The sequence below is a fragment of the Culex pipiens genome, chromosome 1 (assembly GCF_016801865.2).
Source record: "Culex pipiens pallens isolate TS chromosome 1, TS_CPP_V2, whole genome shotgun sequence".
Lineage (NCBI taxonomy): Eukaryota > Metazoa > Arthropoda > Insecta > Diptera > Culicidae > Culex > Culex pipiens.
Window position 1 is genome coordinate 41,329,654 of NC_068937.1, and position 19,224 is coordinate 41,348,877.

At 38.4% G+C, this 19,224-nt stretch overlaps 2 protein-coding genes across 6 annotated transcripts in view; both read right to left on the reverse strand.

The window, feature by feature from the left end:
* The window catches only part of LOC120422529 (ephrin type-B receptor 1), a 196,207-nt gene that overhangs the window by 98,734 nt on the left and 78,249 nt on the right, over positions 1 to 19,224 (reverse strand). For all 5 annotated transcript variants that reach the window (XM_039589263.2, XM_039587826.2, XM_039587101.2 and 2 more), the window contains exon 3: positions 17,020 to 17,563. In XM_039589263.2, the coding sequence (XP_039445197.1) occupies positions 17,020 to 17,095 (76 nt within the window). In that variant the 5' untranslated portion in view covers positions 17,096 to 17,563. The remainder of the gene's footprint in view (positions 1 to 17,019; positions 17,564 to 19,224) is intronic.
* LOC128092328 (uncharacterized) lies at positions 6,423 to 9,371 on the reverse strand. Its single transcript, XM_052705966.1, has 2 exons — positions 7,722 to 9,371; positions 6,423 to 7,181 (listed from the first exon to the last, which is right to left on the reverse strand). The coding sequence occupies exons 1-2, from the start codon at positions 9,316 to 9,318 to the stop codon at positions 7,147 to 7,149; spliced, it is 1,632 nt and encodes a 543-aa protein (XP_052561926.1). The 5' UTR covers positions 9,319 to 9,371; the 3' UTR covers positions 6,423 to 7,146.

Here is a 19,224-nt window from a genome sequence, read left to right on the forward strand (position 1 = left end):
CTTTTTATCACTAAAATTTGATTTGCAAAAAAACACTATTTTTGATTTTTTTTATTTTTTGATATGTTTTAGAGGACATAAAATGTCAACTTTTCAGAAATTTCCAGGTTGTGCAAAAAATCATTGACCGAGTTAGGAATTTTTTAATCAATACTGATTTTTTCAAAAAATCGAAATATTGGTCGCAAAATTTTTCAACTTCATTTTTCGATGTAAAATCAAATTTGCAATCAAAAAGTACTTCAGTAAAATTTTGATAAAGTGCACCGTTTTCAAGTGAAATCCATATTTAGGTGACTTTTTTGAAAATTGTGGCAGTTTTTCATTTTTTTTAATTAGTGCACATGTTTGCACACTTTTGGAAAAAATATTTTTGAAAAGCTGAGAAAATTCTCTATATTTTGCTTCTTCGGACTTTGTTGATACGACCTTTAGTTGCTGAGATATTGCAATGCAAAGGTTTAAAAACAGGAAAATTGATGTTTTCTAAGTCTCACCCAAACAGCCCACCATTTTTTAATGTCGATATCTCAGCAACTAATGGTCCGATTTTCAATGTTAATATATGAAACATTTGTGAAATTTTCCGATCTTTTCGAAAACATTATATTCAAAATTTTCAAATCAAGACTAACATTTCAAAATAGCCAAACATTCAATATTACGCAATATCTCAGCAACTAAAGGTCGTATCAACAAAGTCCAAAGAAGCAAAATATAGAGAATTTTCTCAGCTTTTCAAAAATATTTTTTCCAAAAGTGTGCAAACATGTGCACTAATTAAAAAAAATGAAAAATTGCCACAATTTTCAAAAAAGTCACCTAAATATGGATTTCACTTGAAAACGGTGCACTTTATCAAAATTTTACTAAAGTACTTTTTGATTGCAAATTTGATTTTACATCGAAAAATGAAGTTGAAAAAATTTTGCGACCAATATTTCGTTTTTTTTTGAAAAAATCAGTATTGATTAAAAAATTCATAACTCGGTCAATGATTTTTTGCACAACCTGGAAATTTCTGAAAAGTTGGCATTTTATGTCCTCTAAAACATATCAAAAAATAAAAAAAAAATTAAAAATAGTGTTTTTTTGCAAATCAAATTTTAGTGATAAAAAGTTAAATAAAAAAATCACCAAATTTTTTTACCGTGTATCATTTTTTTCCAGTGTAGTCCGTATCCATACCTACAACTTTGCCGAAGACACCAAATCGATCAAAAAATTCCTTCAAAAGCTACAGATTTTTCAATTTTCATGCATCATTTTTGTATGGACAGCTGCCAAATTTGTATGGAAAATTATATGGACAAACTAATGATGCAAAATGGCTTCTTTGGGCATACGGAAGGCACCAAAAAAGTTTCAGTCGGATTAAAAAATACAAAAAAAAATCGAATGACCGAAATCCTAGAGAACTGCTCATGTGCATTAGTTTAAAAAAAATGGAAAACTGCGACTATTTTCAAAAAGAGTTACCTAAGAATGGCTTTAACTTGAAAACGGTGCACTTGATCAAAATTTCGCAAAAATAAAAAAAAATTGATTTTACATCGAAAAATGAAGTTGAAAATTTTTTGCAACCAATAATTCGATTTTTTGAAAAAAAAAATCAGTAATGCATCAAAAATTCATAACTTGGTCAAAGATTTTTTGCACAACCTTGACATTTTGAAAAGTTGGCATTTTATGTCCTCTGAAACATATAAAAAATTAAAAAAATAAAAATAGTGTTTTTTGCAAATCAAGTTTTAGTGACAAATAGTTAAGAGCGAGTCCACTAGCAAAGCATACCCATCTCGCATCGCCCTTACCAATCTGCCTGAAATTTTCAGGGGTTGTTTGTACATACAAAACAAGCATCTGGCCAAAGTATGAGCACTTTAGGTCAACGGGAAGTGGGGCAAATCGGGACACCAAGTTTGAAGGTTCAAAAACGTAAAAAAAATCCTTAAAAAGGCTGTAATTTAGGCAAAATTCAATTCAATTTAAAAATTCAAACTGCATCTGAAAGGGCTTTAAAATGCAACAAAATTTACGATGAAGCATCCCTTGGTTAAATCGAAAGGTAATTAAGTGAAAAAATAGTATAATTTTAAACTCAAATAAAAAAGTGTATAATCCAGATATCAACTCGATTCAACCTGCAATTTGTAGGGGACATCTGGGACTACCAATTTTAGACTGAGACTGCTTTGGGTAAGGCAATTTAGCATATTTAATAGACACTTTTACTTTTAGTGAATTTTTTGGTTGTAAATTTTTGCTAGACGGACCCCTAAGATCAAATTTTCCGGTGATAATTTTATCATATTCGTATTTCTGAGACAATTTCTTAATAGAAACATGCAAAACACTGATTATTTTCATCAATTTCAACCCTTTAAAAAATCAAAGTTAAAAAAATAAGAAGCTGTCTTTTTATGGTGACTTCCAGTATCCTTGGAAATTAACTTTATTTTCAAAAAATGTGAGTTGAAGATTTTTTTTAACATTATTTTTTTAAAAGGGTTAAAATGGATGAAAATGAACATTTTGAATGAAATTGTCTCAGGAATGCGAATATGATAAAATTATCACCAAAAAATTTGATCCCCAAGCAAAAATTTACAGCCAAAAAAATCACTAAAAGAAAAAGTATCTGTTTAATAAGTCAAACTGCCTTGCCCAAAGCGTTCTCAGTCTCAGATGGTAGTCCCAGATGTCCCCTACAAACTGCTGGTTGAATCGAGTTGATATCTGGATGGAACACTTTTTATTTGAGTTTGAAAATTGTGCTATTTATTCACTAAAATGCCTACAACTTTGCCCAAGACACCAAATCGATCAAAAAATTCCTTCAAAAGATACAGATTTTTTAATTTTCATACATAATTTTTGTACGGTCATCTGCCAAATCTGCAAATCATATGGACAAACTAATGATGCAAAATGGCTTCTTTGGGCATACCGAAGGTACCAAAAAAGTTTCAGCCAGATTAAACTCGACACTTTTGTACAGCACAGATCAAACCAACTGCTCGTCAGTTATGTTCCTGTACTACAAACTTTTTTCTGGGCAAACCAGGCAATCTTCTTCCCACAGGCCAGCAAAGAAACGGCCGCTGATGTGCCGAACCCATCCGGGCCCTAAGGGAGCGTTCTTTTATTACGTAACGCAAAAAATCGGATTTTTAGACCCCCTCCCCCCCCCCTCGTAACAAAATTTCCATACAAATTTTAAAATTTTTGTATGGAGCGTAACACGGCCTCCGACCCCCCCTCCCCCCCAACTGCGTTACGTAATAAAAGAACGCTCCCTAACCTCTTTGTGCGGATGGATGGACCAACCAACACACAGCAATCCCAATCCGGTGGAAACGTGAAGAAGAATAATAGCCGATTCCGTAAATGTTTCGTTTTTCTCGGCTTTCTTTTGGGGTGGAGGAGACAAAAACAGCACAAGTTCCTGGTTCCAAAAGCAGAACTATTCAAAGAGCAGCAAAAAAAAAAGAAGAGAAGAAGAAAGCAGGCAGCTCACGCACGTTTTCATGTGTGGAAGAGCGGATAGGAAGAGAGAGGAAGAGACTGCGATAGAAGCGGACACTCCAGGAAATACCGGGACTTTGGTTGGGTTCTAGACAAATGTGGAACGTAGGAGGGAGGGAGGAAGAACGAGTAGGAAGCAAAAAACAGCCATACTCTGGAGGAAGGAGGGAGTCTCCGCGCACCAATTGTCATTGGGCCTTCTTTTTCGATGCTGGCACAGTTGTTGCCATCAATTCGAAGGGCTTAGCGCTTCGGACGAAAATTCGAGGTAATTTGGTTTCCAAATTTGCTGCACAATGTATTGATTATTGAGTTAAGATTCGCTATCGATCCTGGATTTGACTTGATCTTTTTCAAGTTCAAAATACTTAAGAAATTACAAACTAAAAATCTGTATTGTTTGAACGGTTGTTCTAATAAAATGTCCACACTCTTAAAATCCAACAACGCTTGCCACTCCCCATTCCCGCCGGTTCCAGTCTGCCAACCAACCAGCGCCAAATGCCCCTTCTACCCTGGAAACAAACAAAAAACTCTTTGAAATCTAATACCTCTTCCGCCACCGCTGACACAATCTGCCCGACAAAGACGACGGACATCCTCACCGCAGCTGCACGCGTCATCCGCAAGTCCGGCACGGTCAACCCGGTGATGACTCCACGCGACCGGGTCTCTGATTACCAAATCTCTATCTCTCACAGAGGAGGTCGGAGTAATGAATTCTTAATGTTTCATTTGTGTTTGCGCGAAACGGCGCGAATCCTGTGTGCCCGACGACCTGTCAAAATCTCCAAAGGGGTTCCGCTCGTGCATGGGTGGGACCTTTTGTTGTATCCGGTGACCTGCGTCTAGTCCAGCTTCCCGGAATTGTCCACCGTCAGCGTTGTGGTTGCGCTGACCTTTCCCGTAGCATTTCTGCACACAAAACGGGCACGTTGATGTATTCTGACATTTTTTTCGCAAGTTCTGCCTTAATCGAAGTATGACCTTAAAACAATCAACCAAGAATTTATCCTTCGTTCATTACATGTCAGAAATGCCTCGTTTGGGTGTAGCTACAACAAATCCGAGCCGCTTTTCGTCGTTAGGTACGGTCGGAGTAGCCGCCACTTAGTCTCCGCCGGACGCGACCTTTGCATTATTGAACAATTCTGGCTGCTGACCTGCTGCGTTTGGGTTGGTGGGGCTACCTTTTTTCATAAGATTAAACAAAAAATCGTTTAAAACTCAACGGTAACGAACTCCGAACACAGAAGCTGGTTACGGTCCGGTTGGGTAATCGTGGTCAAAGGTTTCTTTCTAAGCTATTTTTACAGGCCCTGAAATTGGACTGTTCGGTAGCTCAAATGGCTTGTGTTTAAAGTACAGGGTGGCTACTAAAATAGCAGTTTATGCAACAAGTTGCAAAAAGAGGATTTTTTCAGCACGAGTCGTACATTTATCCAACGAGGTTCGCCGAGTTGGATAAATACAAAGAGTGCTGAAAAAATCAAGTTTTGCAACGAGTTCCATACAACATTTTTTGCATTTCTAAAAACACACACACTGAGTGAAATTTTAAGTCAAATTTTCATGTATTTTGTCAATAAATCGTTTAAATCAAAAAAATGTTGAAAAGTGTTACTTTTCGAAACAAGTGCTTAAAAGTTCAACTTTTCAGCACCCATTTGAGTGCTGAAAAGAAGAACTTTTCAGCATTTATTTTGAAAAGTGTTGCTATTCGATTCTGAGCAATTCTCTCAGATTTCGGTCATTCGATTTTTTTGTATTTTTTAATCCGGCAGAAACTTTTTTGGTGCCTTCGGTACGCCCAAAGAAGCCATTTTGCATCATTAGTTTGCCCATATAATTTTCCATACAAATTTGGCAGCTGGCCATACAAAAATGATGCATCAAAATTCAAATATGTATCTTTTGAAGGAATTTTTTGATCGATTTGGTGTCTTCGGCAAAGTTGTAGGTATGGATATGGACTACACTGAAAAAAATGATACACCTTTAAAAAAAAATTGGTGATTTTTTTTTAACTTTTTGTCACTAAAACTTGATTTGCAAAAAAGCACTATTTTTAATTTTTTTATTTTTTGATATGTTTTAGAGGATATCAAATGCCAACTTTTCAGAAATTTCCAGGTTGTGCAAAAAATCTTTGAGCGAGTTATGAATTTTTGAATCAATACCGATTTTTTGAAAAAATCGAAACATTGGTCGCAAATTTTTTCAACTTCATTTTTCGATGATAAATCAAATTTGCAATCAAAAAGTACTCCAGTTAAATTTTGATAAAGTGCATCGTTTTCAAGTAAAATCCATTTTTAGGTGACTTTGTTGAAAATAGTCGCAGTTTTTTATTTTTTTTTAAATTAGTGCACATGTTTGCCCACTTTTGGAAAAAATATTTTTGAAAAGCTGAGAAAATTCTCTATATTTTGCATTTTTGAACTTTGTTGATACGACCCTTAGTTGCTGAGATATTGCCATGCAAAGGTTTGAAAACCAAAAAAAAAATGATGTTTTCTAAGTCCCACCGAAACAACACACCTTTTTCTAATGTCGATATTTCAGCAACTAATGGTCCGATTTTCAATGTTAAAATATGAAACATTCGTGAAATTTTCCGATCTTTTCAAAAAAATTATTTTCAAAATTTTTAAATCAGGACTAACATTTCAAAAGGGCCAAACAATAATATTGAATACGACCTTTTAAAATGTTAGTCTTTCAACGAATTTTAACATTGTAAATCGGACCATTAGTAGTTGAGATATCAACATTAGAAAATGGTGGGTTGTTTGGTTGAAGCTTAGAATTTCCTGTTTTTAAACCTTTGCATGGCAATATCTCAGCAACTAATGGTCGTATCAACAAAGTTCAAAAATGCAAAATATAGCATGAGCATGAGCATGAGCATGAGAGATCACCCATGGTTGCCCCTCCGTTGCTGAACAGAACCGTAATATCCTTTCAGCACTACTGATTATAGGCTTCGACGATCTAGTGGTGTTTCCCTTATCAACAGCATGTATGAATGCGCTGAAAAGATAAAACACCATGATTGCTAAAGCTAGATCAGTTGCGAATAGGTAACAGTCATTGGCCACCAACGGCGCCCGCCATGTCAGTTTGTAGACCTCGATTTTAAGGGACGGGAATGTTAGTTAGCGCAGGTTGCTACTAGGGCAGCTGATTTACTCTGTGCTTACACCCCACGAGCGCCAGGAACCTGAAAACTTGTTAGTAGGATAGGGTGTTTGGTCAGGATTCATCATAGAAGATGATGATGCGACCCAAAATCATAGTGTTTGTTGAAAGATGTTATATATTATTCTCAAGGCAAACAATCGGATGCTGCGGATGAGACATTTCCCGTTTATCGGTTGTTAAATTTTAAATGAAATGGTCTAGTCTTAGACAGCCGGCTGTGGAAAGATAGAACCAAAATTATTTGTAATTAAAGAATGAAGGATTAAACAATGTAACTTTTAACTTGAGATGATTTTACGAGTTTTAAATGATTGATGTTTAGTGAGGTACTGATTAACGGTTCGAACGACGAGTTTCGATGTGTATCGAGCTGAAATGGTATGATAGGGTGTTGATAGGGTCAAATCAAACTGGCTAGCTGTCATCGGGACAGCCAAAGCCAGCCGCACCTTCACACGCAGACACGCACGCGAGAAAAACGAAAAACACACCGACGGCGGACGCGAAAATTCTACGACCCTACGGAAAGGAATCGCAAATCTGACTGGCTCAACTGTCATCGAGACAGCCAATGCCAGCCGCACCTTCACACGCACACACGCACGCCAAAAAAACGAAAAACACACCGACGGCGGACGCGAAAATTCTACGACCCTACGGAAAGGAATCGCAAATCTGACTGGCTCAACTGTCATCGGGACAGCCAAAGCCAGCCGCACCTTCACACGCACACACGCACGCCAAAAAAACGAAAAACACACCGACGGCGGACGCGAAAATTCTACGACCCTACGGAAAGGAATCGCAAATCTGACTGGCTCAACTGTCATCGGGACAGCCAAAGCCAGCCGCACCTTCACACGCACACACGCACGCCAAAAAAACGAAAAACACACCGACGGCGGACGCGAAAATTCTACGACCCTACGGAAAGGAATCACAAATCTGACTGGCTCAACTGTCATCGGGACAGCCAAAGCCAGCCGCACCTTCACACGCACACACGCACGCCAAAAAAAACGAAAAACACACCGACGGCGGACGCGAAAATTCTACGACCCTACGGAAAGGAATCGCAAATCTGACTGGCTCAACTGTCATCGGGACAGCCAAAGCCAGCCGCACCTTCACACGCACACACGCACGCCAAAAAAACGAAAAACACACCGACGGCGGACGCGAAAATTCTACGACCCTACGGAAAGGAATCGCAAATCTGACTGGCTCAACTGTCATCGGGACAGCCAAAGCCAGCCGCACCTTCACACGCACACACGCACGCCAAAAAAACGAAAAACACACCGACGGCGGACGCGAAAATTCTACGACCCTACGGAAAGGAATCGCAAATCTGACTGGCTCAACTGTCATCGGGACAGCCAAAGCCAGCAGCACCTTCACACGCACACACGCACGCCAAAAAAACGAAAAACACACCGACGGCGGACGCGAACATTCTACGACCCTACGGAAAGGAATCGCAAATCTGACTGGCTCAACTGTCATCGGGACAGCCAAAGCCAGCCGCACCTTCACACGCACACACACACGCCAAAAAAACGAAAAACACACCGACGGCGGACGCGAAAATTCTACGACCCTACGGAAAGGAATCGCAAATCTGACTGGCTCAACTGTCATCGGGACAGCCAAAGCCAGCCGCACCTTCACACGCACACACGCACGCCAAAAAAACGAAAAACACACCGACGGCGGACGCGAAAATTCTACGACCCTACGGAAAGGAATCGCAAATCTGACTGGCTCAACTGTCATCGGGACAGCCAAAGCCAGCCGCACCTTCACACGCACACACGCACGCCAAAAAAACGAAAAACACACCGACGGCGGACGCGAAAATTCTACGACCCTACGGAAAGGAATCGCAAATCTGACTGGCTCAACTGTCATCGGGACAGCCAAAGCCAGCCGCACCTTCACACGCACACACACACGCCAAAAAAACGAAAAACACACCGACGGCGGACGCGAAAATTCTACGACCCTTCGGAAAGGAATCGCAAATCTGACTGGCTCAACTGTCATCGAGACAGCCAAAGCCAGCCGCACCTTCACACGCACACACGCACGCCAAAAAAACGAAAAACACACCGACGGCGGACGCGAAAATTCTACGACCCTACGGAAAGGAATCGCAAATCTGACTGGCTCAACTGTCATCGGGACAGCCAAAGCCAGCCGCACCTTCACACGCACACACGCACGCCAAAAAAACGAAAAACACACCGACGGCGGACGCGAAAATTCTACGACCCTACGGAAAGGAATCGCAAATCTGACTGGCTCAACTGTCATCGGGACAGCCAAAGCCAGCCGCACCTTCACACGCACACACGCACGCCAAAAAAACGAAAAACACACCGACGGCGGACGCGAAAATTCTACGACCCTACGGAAAGGAATCGCAAATCTGACTGGCTCAACTGTCATCGGGACAGCCAAAGCCAGCCGCACCTTCACACGCACACACACACGCCAAAAAAACGAAAAACACACCGACGGCGGACGCGAAAATTCTACGACCCTACGGAAAGGAATCGCAAATCTGACTGGCTCAACTGTCATCGGGACAGCCAAAGCCAGCCGCACCTTCACACGCACACACGCACGCCAAAAAAACGAAAAACACACCGACGGCGGACGCGAAAATTCTACGACCCTACGGAAAGGAATCGCAAATCTGACTCCGTTCAAAAATGCAAAATATAGAGAATTTTCTCAGCTTTTCAAAACTATTTTTTCAAAAGTGGGGAAACATGTGCACTAATTTAAAAAAATGAAAAACTGCGACTATTTTCAAAAAAGTCACCTAAAAATGGATTTTACTTGAAAACGGTGCACTTTATCCAAATTTCACTTGAGTACTTTTTGATTGCAAATTTAATTTTACATCGAAAAATAGAGTTCAAAAATTTTTGCGACCAATTTTTCGATTTTTTGAAAAAAATCAGTATTGATTCAAAAATTCATAACTTGCTCAAAGATTTTTTGCACAACCTGGAAATTTCTGAAAAGTTGGCATTTGATGTCCTCTAAAACATATCAAAAAATTAAAAAAAAATTAAAAATAGTGTTTTTTTGCAAATCAAGTTTTAGTGACAAAAAGTTAAATAAAAAATCGTCAAATGTTTTTTTACCGTGCATCATTTTTTTTTTCAGTGTAGTCCATATCCATGCCTACAACTTTGCCGAAGACACCAAATCGATCAAAAAATTCCTTCAAAAGATACAGATTTTTGAATTTTCATACATCATTTTTGTATGGCCAGCTGCCAAATTTGTATGGAAAATTATATGGACAAACTAATGATGCACAATGGCTTCTTTGGGCATACCGAAGGCACCAAAAATGTTTCAGTCGGATTAAAAAATACAAAAATTAAAATTTTAAGAAAAAAGACCGATTTCGTAGAGGATTGCTCTTCTGTTATTTTTGGTACAGAAAAGTAGGCTGTTTCGTCGTTCAAGAATGACAGGAAAAGTAAGTAGTTTCACGACGAAATTGCAAAAAGGTTTTTTTTTAACACTTGAAGTTGCTAGAAATTTTAACATGCTTCAGATTAAATGTTGTATGATTCGGATGAAACCTCGACTATGCAGCCACCCTGTGACTAAGCCCCACAAATCCCTTTCTGCGCAAGATTTGGGGGAAGCCGCGCCGCGGGCCTTTTGTTTTCCACACAACAAAAAATGTTCGGCAATTAGTTGGGCAATCCCGCCTCACGATTTGGCTAATTGAAATCGATAGTCAGTGGCGGCGGCGACTGCAACTCAAACCTCAACGATCTGACGCTGATTTGCGGCCGCCCAATAAGTGGGGGTTCACGCTGAGCTGAGGTTTGGACCGATTCGAATCTTCCCATGAGCGCACTCCGGTTTCGTTTAGGACTAGAAGGTTGACCTGGCTAGCTTGTGGGAGTACCGGAGTTTCATAATGGATCTCTCGCAGCGCAAATAGCCACAAATCGTGAAGCTGCTGCGTTGAACCATTTAAAACTTATTGCTTTAAAGTTCACCGAATCTCGGCGTTGCCTCCTGTCCCCCAGATGGAATAATTTCTTCAACCCAGCAAAAACACCTCAACGAACCCCGTCGTAAGATAACTTTCGGGGTACATCGTTAGCCGGCTAACGACCTGCTCTTTATTTCATTTCCCGGAGCTATCTTCGCCCCGTCTAGCGTCCTTGCCGCCCTGTCCTCGCCCAGAATAAACCGTCCTCCCTGACGCAACATAACATTACCCATTTATCTTTCTTTCACTTTTTATGATAATTTTGATTGGACTCCAGCTCGGTAACGGCGCAGCAGAGGCAGAGCATCTTCACAAGTAAACGCGTAGGTGGGCGAAACGTGTCTCATTCGCGCCCAAACATCGACTCCAGAGAAGAACCGTCGTCGTCGTCGTTTTCCATAACCACCGTCATCTGCCTGCTTCATAACGGGGAGGGGAAAAGAAGAGAAAAATGACTCTGGTTCTATCTTGGCGTGTGCAGGAACGCATATCTTAGCAGGCTGAAAAGTGCGTGCTCTAAGTTGGAATTTTATATTTTTCGGGATTAACTTGACGTTTGAGGGAAAGAAAATTAACAATTTTGTAAGTTGTTTTGTTTTCTACTCGGTTTTACATTCAAGCTGCCATTTTTATGCTGTAATTCGTAAAGATTTTGGTATCAGTATGCTGAACCTTTAGAAACTACCAAAAAAAAACGATAAATCGTTTGTCAATTCCCAGTTTACCAAGGTTTAACGCCCTGTAATTGGACACCCTCCCCCTCAAATTCCAATCCCCCCACTATCTCCCACAAGCACCTCCCTCCCAAAAAATCTCCAATCAGCCGTCGTCCCATCGATAATTAGTCCACAGGCCGCTTCCACTTTCCCAGCCCATAAATCTACTCCACACCGGCCAGCGCGTGCATCATGCAAGAGAATCCAATTCCCAAACCGGCCCTCGTGGGGACCGGAAACACATATCTATTGACAAATAATGGTCGCGTCCGGCGAACCCGAAATCCGCGGCCGGCGGCAAATAAACGTTTGACATTCTCGAATCGCTAGGGGATGCTGTATGGTAGCGTATCTCTGGGAAGTTTGGTAGATTTTAAAGCATTGTGCTATCGATACCAATCGTAAACAAAAATTCAAATTATTTATTTAGAAAAAACTCCACTTTGATAAAAAAAAAATCTGCGGCCAATAAATTTGTTTAAAACTTTGTCTTGTTTACACAGAAAAAAAAATCATGGTAATATTACATCTGGGAAGGGGTACATCTTTTATGTCAGAAAAAATGTGTAATTTTACCTCTGAACATTTGTAATTTTACCACTTTCTTGTAGTAATGTCGCCTTTTCAGTCTAAATTGAGGTAAAATTACATCATAAAAGAGGTAATATTCAACCTTCCAAAATTACAGCTTCCAAATTTACATTATTTTTTACTGTGAACTTTTGCTACCACTGAATAAAAAAAACTCATTTCCCTCCCAAATCCCTCCTGTAAGGGCGTAGCCTTGAAGCACAGTGTGGAAATTTAAATTCTGGAGTTTTTTTTTTTTGAAAAGGACCAATAAACCAAATTTCAAGTTTTTGCTTTTTGGGTGTTTTTAAAACCGCCTTTAGTCAGGGGTATTAAAAAACACCCAAAAAGCAAAAACTGAAAATTTGGTTTATTGGTCCTTTTCAAAAAAATCTCCAGAATTCAACCTTTTTGAGACCGAAAATCAATTAAACCATCAAGTTTTTTTTAACCCTGGCTTTCCTTTTCATTCATAATTGTTAAACAGGGTGACCACTTGAATATCATTTTAGAATTTCCGACTATTTCACGACTTTTCTAGAATCTTAAATATTTGGCAAATCTTACCTGAAGAAAATTTTCGAATCAAAAACTGTTCATAAAACCCCGATTTAATATCACCAGAGGTGAAATAGAACCTTTCTTACAAAATGATAAAACTCCGAAAAATATTTTGGTGCAATTATTTTTTCCGAAATATAATGATACCACCCAGTGAGAATTTGACCTAAAGTTTCGAATCTTTTTAGACAAAATCTCGAATGCATTTTTTTTAATTTCAGAAGTACATTATGGTTCGCAAGATAATTATATTTAATAAAGAAAAACTTATTGGATTGACATTAATATAAAAAAAATAAAAAGTACTCAGTCTTTGATGTTAGTCTATGATTAACTAAAAGAATATGTATCGATATTGCACTTTGTCAATCTATTATGAGAAGCCAGAAAGAACACTTTCACGCGCAGCGTAAAACGCGCAAGCGTAAATGTGCTGGCGTTTATGCGTCGACTCGACGACTTGTCGATCTTTCGAGCGAGAACGAGCCGGGACTTCGAATTTAATGTTCAGTATATGATTCTGTATAAAACCAAAAATTTAATAGGAAAAAAGGGTAAAAATAAGACGAAAAACACTAATATGGCTATATCCCTGGAAATGCATTTTTGAAAAGCTTCAAATTTTGAATTCTTTTAATTTGATAGTGTTATCTGTAAAATTGTTTAAAAAATACCTCTAAAAATGGCTTTGACCACATTTACTGGTCAAAAATTGTGAATCGAAAAATAAAATGTTCGTCCCCGACTCCACGGCAACAAATTTGAAATATAAAAATTATGGGTTTTACGAGTGGTTATCCAATGATGGAAGACACAAATGTTTAAGAGCAGATACAGACATCGTCCAAATATTTCAGAAAAAGAGCACTAAAAAATCATGCTTTGAGTTCCAGGTTCCGGGCCAAAATTCAATCGAAAGAGCGCATCAAAACCTTCAAATTAGTAATAGGTTTTTTTTCTGGGATGATTCCCCGCCGTGCACGATTTTTTTAAGATTTCTGAAAAAAAGTTTTTCCAACAGCAAACCTTAAACCAGGCCTGCCCAACCTTTTTGGCTCAATTTTCATATTTACAAGTGTTCATTTTTTCATGGTTTATTTCTTGGAATCGATTCACATATGACCAGCGAACATTACTTTTCCAAAAGTTTGAAAAAATATTTATACAAGCCGTTTTTATCTACATTTTATGTCAAAAATCAATCCGGCCCGTGGGCCGGACCAATTTTTCACTCAAAAACTACATAAAAACGATTTGCAAAAATATTTTTTCAAATTTTTGTCAAAGTTATATTCACTGGTCACCTAAGAACCGATTCCATGCAAAAAACCATGAAAAAATGAACAATTGTAATTTTGACGATCAAAAATGTGAAAATTGAGCCAAAAAGGTTGGGCAGGCCTGCCTTAAACCTTTCTTTTGTAAGAATAGCAAAAAGTCAAACGCTCTTAAATAAAAGTGCTGTATCCAATCGATGTAAAATTTGTTGTGAAGTTAGATCGAGTCGTGAACACTCAGTTGGAAAGATAAATTCGAGTGAAATTGTAAATAAATCATTGGGGAGAATGATTCTGAAAGATTTCTCACCTTTTTTGAGAAATTTACTCTGTATATAAAGAAAAACCACACAGCTCTAACTTTTGAACCAACCGTCTGATCAATACCAAAATTTACTCGTATACAATTCATGCCAAATGCTTTCGATCGAGAATTTGACGTTCAGTATCTGAATCTGTATAAAAACAAAAATTTAATGGGAAAAAATAGGATGAAAATAAGACAAAAACGTTACTTAATCCACCTTAAAGTGGTTGGTGCCTTCCTCGCATTCATGTTGTATTTTAGGTGGTATTTACAAATTAAGTTTTTTTTTTCATTTGTTTTTTTTTAATTATTGATTTTACTTGAACAGCAATTTTCAATTCTCTTTTTTTACCAACTCTTCAAAATAAAGGTGAAAATTCTCATGAGTTATATATTTCAGTAAAAAGTTCGTGTAAATCTTTGTCGAGACAAAATGATGCAGCAACATAATTAATACAGATTTTTTCCAGAAGAAACGCAGACATTGCATAAGCGATGTGGCAACCGGGCGAAACGCATGCAAGGGGGTGTGGCTGCCAATCCCCCGCGTGGTCAAAAAGTCAAAAATCAAAAAGACCCGGCCTTTGAGGTTATGCAAAAATCACCATTTTTTGTAGCTACAAAACAACTTTTTCTTGGCATAACCTTAAAAGTACTTCACTAAACAGAATTTAAAACGAACAGAATAAGGCGGATCCGGCCAAAATCGGTACAGCCAGTTCTGAGAGAATCGTGTGGAAAAAAAATCATGTCTACACACATCCCCACAGACATTTGTTCAGAATTTGATTCTGAGTCGATAGGTATACGTGAAGGTATATCTAGGAGTCGTATTTAAGAAGTTCATTTTTCGAGTGATGGCAAAAACACTAATATGGCTATATCTCTGGAAATGCATTTTTGAAATGCTTCAAATTTTGGTTCCAAGCAGTTTATGGCGCATGTTTTCGAATGGCTTTTTGTTTGAAACTGAATTCTTTTAATTTGATAGTGTTATCTGTAAAATTGTCCAAAAAATACCTCTAAAAATGGCTTTGACCACATTTACTGGTCGAATATTGTGAATCGAAAAATAAAATGTTCGTCTCCGACCCCACGGCTACAAATCTGAGATATAAAAATTGTGGGTTTTACGAGTGGGTTTCCAATGATGGAAGACATAAATTTTTAAGAGCGGATACAGACATCACCCAGAAAAAGAGCTCTCAAAAATCAGGCTTTGAGTTCCAGGTTTCGGGCCAAAATTCAATCGAAACAGCGCATCAAAACCTTCAAATTAGACATAGGAATTTTTTTTTGGGACGATTCCCCGCCGGACACGATTTTTTTAAGATTTCTGAAAAAAATGTTTTCCCAAAAGCAAACCTTAAACCTTTCTTTTGTAAGAAATGCAAAAACATTGAATGTAAGTAATCTTACAAAAAAAATTGTAAACTTTTTTACCTCCGACCATTTATTCACTTGGACCTTTTGTTCACTTTCTGTCTTCTGTCTTTCGACCTTTTGATATTCGACCTTCAATCATTTTGACCATTTATCGCACATCCAACTCAAACGTCAAATTTTCCGAGTTTTTAATTTCCCGGGAAATGGACAAAATATATTTAAATTCCCGGAATCCCGGAATTTTGTTGAAATGGTCTTCAATCCCACTTTCCTTTGCACTACACAGCAAAAAATCCGATGGTAAAATCGCATGCAAAAGCATGCACATCACCTTTGTGAGAAAAGGAATGTAATATTGTATGTGAAAACGTGTACATAAAAAGCATGTACCGAAGAAGAAAAAAATCAGGTCTGCTCACCCCAAATATAACATCAATCCGGCGAAAGTTATATTCAGATTACCAAGTCCGCGCCCCAACCCACTCGGCTATTTTGCCGCTATGAAAATAGTTGGATCTTCACCGATGTAGCTGTATGTTCCCCATACATCGTATGCAGTTGACACAGTATACGACGACCTGATTTTTTTTTCTTCGGTACATGCTTTTTGTGTACACGTTTTCACATACAATATTACATGCTTTTTCTCACAAAGGTGATGTGCATGCTTTTGCATGCGATTTTACACAAAAATTTTTTGTTGTTTTTTTTTCGGGATAACCGAGACAAATTATGTTAAAAATCCCGGAAATCCGGAATTCCCGGTTTTAGATTAGATTAGAGATTAGATTAGATTAGGAAATCAGCAATTCCCGGTTTTGTGGAATTCCCGGGAAATCCACGGAACACCCACGGTCTTGTTGTTGGACAATAGTCCAAAAAGCCCTAACGAAAAGCGTTAGGGTAAAAGGCCCTGTTGATCAACATTAGAGTAACTCACCCAATGTTGGACTCTAGATTTAGAAGCCCTAGTGACGGATACTAGAGTAAAGCGCCCAGGTACTGAACATTACAGATAAGGGCTCCAGTGTTTAACAATAGAATTAATCAAGGATTGGACATTAGGGTAAAGAGACCCTTGTTTTGAACTATGTAGGAAAAGAGCCTGTTGATGGACAACAGAGTAAATAGCAAATATTCTAGGACATCAAGGTAAACGGCCCTAGTGTCCAACATAAGGTTGAAAAGGCATGGTTTTGAACTTTGTTTCTCCAGAGAATCGCCCTCCTGCTACTTTCCCAGCAAAATCTGATCGGATCTGATCCCAGCCAGAAGCAACACAGCAGATAAAAATGATGGTATAGTTAGTTAGTTCGAGATCCCCCAAGCTACCGGAATGACCGGCCACAGCGGGTAAAAAAAATGGTTAATTGTCGTGTCGTCTTCTAGCTCTTCACCAGAGAGAAAAAAAAGAGAAAGATTGGTATTACAACTCACCTTGATCGCTGGCAACGCCATCTAGCTTGTGGTTGAGAATGTAGAACAGCACGAGCAGCGGCAGATATTTATCCATATTATCGGCCGGCGGTTTCGCGCGCTTCTCCCGTGGGCCTTCAAGGTGCCCCGGAAAAATGAAAAATGATGATGACTACGCGGCAAATCGCGGTTGCCTTCACCTTAAGCACACTGCCTGCCTGTTTTTTTGTCAAACGTTTTCTTCTGTGACGAGCTTCTTGAACGGCAGCAGCTCAAGCCCTTCTTCTTCTTCACCGTATTGGTTGGTCGTGACGAGATTCTGAGCCCGAGATGCTTGATCCTGATTTCTGCCTCTCTTCTTTGAACCTACTTGTCACACCCGCCGAACCCCGCGCGCTGATGATGATGATGATCGTTTATATTATCTTAATTTTTAATTTTATTTTTATTCCTCTTCCCCGTCATTCATTATGTGGGCTTCTTCTTGCGCTTCTTCAGTAGTTGTGGTGGCGGCGGTGGTGACGAGGACAGTGACGAAGCAGCGGACATGATGGCAGCAGCATGACTGTGAGATGGGAAGAGAGGAGGAGAGGGAACATTCTTGAGCTGTTTTAGAGGGGAGTTCTATGCGAAAATGGGATAGTTTTCTAGTATTTCTTAGTGTTCTTATTTGACTGGATTGTGTACTTTTTTCCAAGAGATATTTAAAAAATAGCATGAGCATTCATCAGTTTCTGTAAAATTTTTAATATTTACACATTATTTTAGGTAAAATAACTCAAAAAAGAAATAATTTTTAACCAACCAAATTCTCAACCTTCCAAAATTCAGTTGAAAATTTTGTTGCTTGAATAAAACCTCTTTTTAAAGTAATTTTACCTTAAAAATGTGTAAAAATGTGATGAAAATTCATCAAAAACTGATGAAAATTCACCAGTTTCTGATGTAATTTTACACATTTTTGACACAAAATCTGTCAATATTCCCTGATGAATAATATCATTTTTTTTCTGTGTATGTACTCTTTCGACGAAATGACCAAATTGTACTGCTTTTAGGTAATCAACTTATCAAATCAAATGATCTTCTTTTCAAATCAAATGATCTTGATATTATTTGCAGAACATTCGAATACTACACAGTTAACAAAAGAGTAGTACGGTTAAAAAATTTGGATGGTTGAATATTAACTATTTTAAGGGGTTACATACATGTAAATCGATAAAAAAAAGTCAGAGGTTGGTGTGAGCACACACTTAATTTTATTTAAAAGCTGTTATCAGGGCATTAAAATACACATTTTCATCTATTATCAAAACATATTTGAAGACTTTTGGTTGTATCATTGCCGAGATATAGCTATTTGAAGTTAGCTGTGGGTGCCACGATATCTTAACACTGCCTTGACCAAATCGGCTCAAAATTTTGGTGAAGACTCGTTAAACCGGTCCTATGTGCATGGCGAAGGCCGATTTTCAAAAAAAAACTTATTTTAAATATTTTTGTGTTTTTCATATAAAAAATCGTCAGTTTTTGAATTTTTGTATATTTTAAAAAAGCAAAATTTCAAAATCGGGCTTCGTCATGCACACGGTATATGTCTTGAGAGTCTTCAACCCAAATTTTAGCCAATTTGCTCCATTCCATCTCGATATATCGTGGCAACTCGGTGTTTCGAGAAAAACGCTCAGAAAGTTTGAAAGTTTAGTGGATTCAAAAAAATTTCTGTAATATGAAATTTTGTGATTTTTTACACACCCAAAACTGGGCAACGCTAGTCCGAGAGAATAATGGCCTCGAAACGAGAGAATAGTGGTACCATTTACGGACACAGAGAACACAGCTCGAGATGGGCGAGAGAATTATTTTCTCGAGGTTCATCCGTTGAAACAAAAACCAAAAGTGTCAACTACGGGAATCGAACCAGAGACCTTTGACATACTAACCCAATGACTTAACTGCCTCGGCCACCACAGCTTGGTGAACAAAAAATGGTCAGATGTCGATGTATGACACTTGTTGGAGATTTATTGTTTCAATTAACGAATGAACTCATTTGTTATGGTGGTGTGAGTTGATGGCATTATTCTCTCGATTTTGGCGCTGAGCCCTCAATAAATTTTGAGGGAACGATTCTCTTGACTCGGAATTTTGGGTGCATGTATGTAACCCTTTAAGTATTTTTTCCCAAACATTAAAAAAAATTATAATCAACTATTCATATTT

What these genes read in the sequence shown, in the direction of transcription:
- LOC128092328 (XM_052705966.1), bottom strand. Translation starts at nt 9,318, where the DNA reads ATGACAGTTGAGCCAGTCAGATTTGCGATTCCTTTCCGTAGGGTCGTA. An exon ending in GTGCGTGTGTGCGTGTGAAG is followed by an intron (nt 7,182 to 7,721) that starts GTGCGGCTGGCT and finishes CTGCGTGTGAAG; the next exon opens with GTGCGGCTGGCTTTGGCTGT.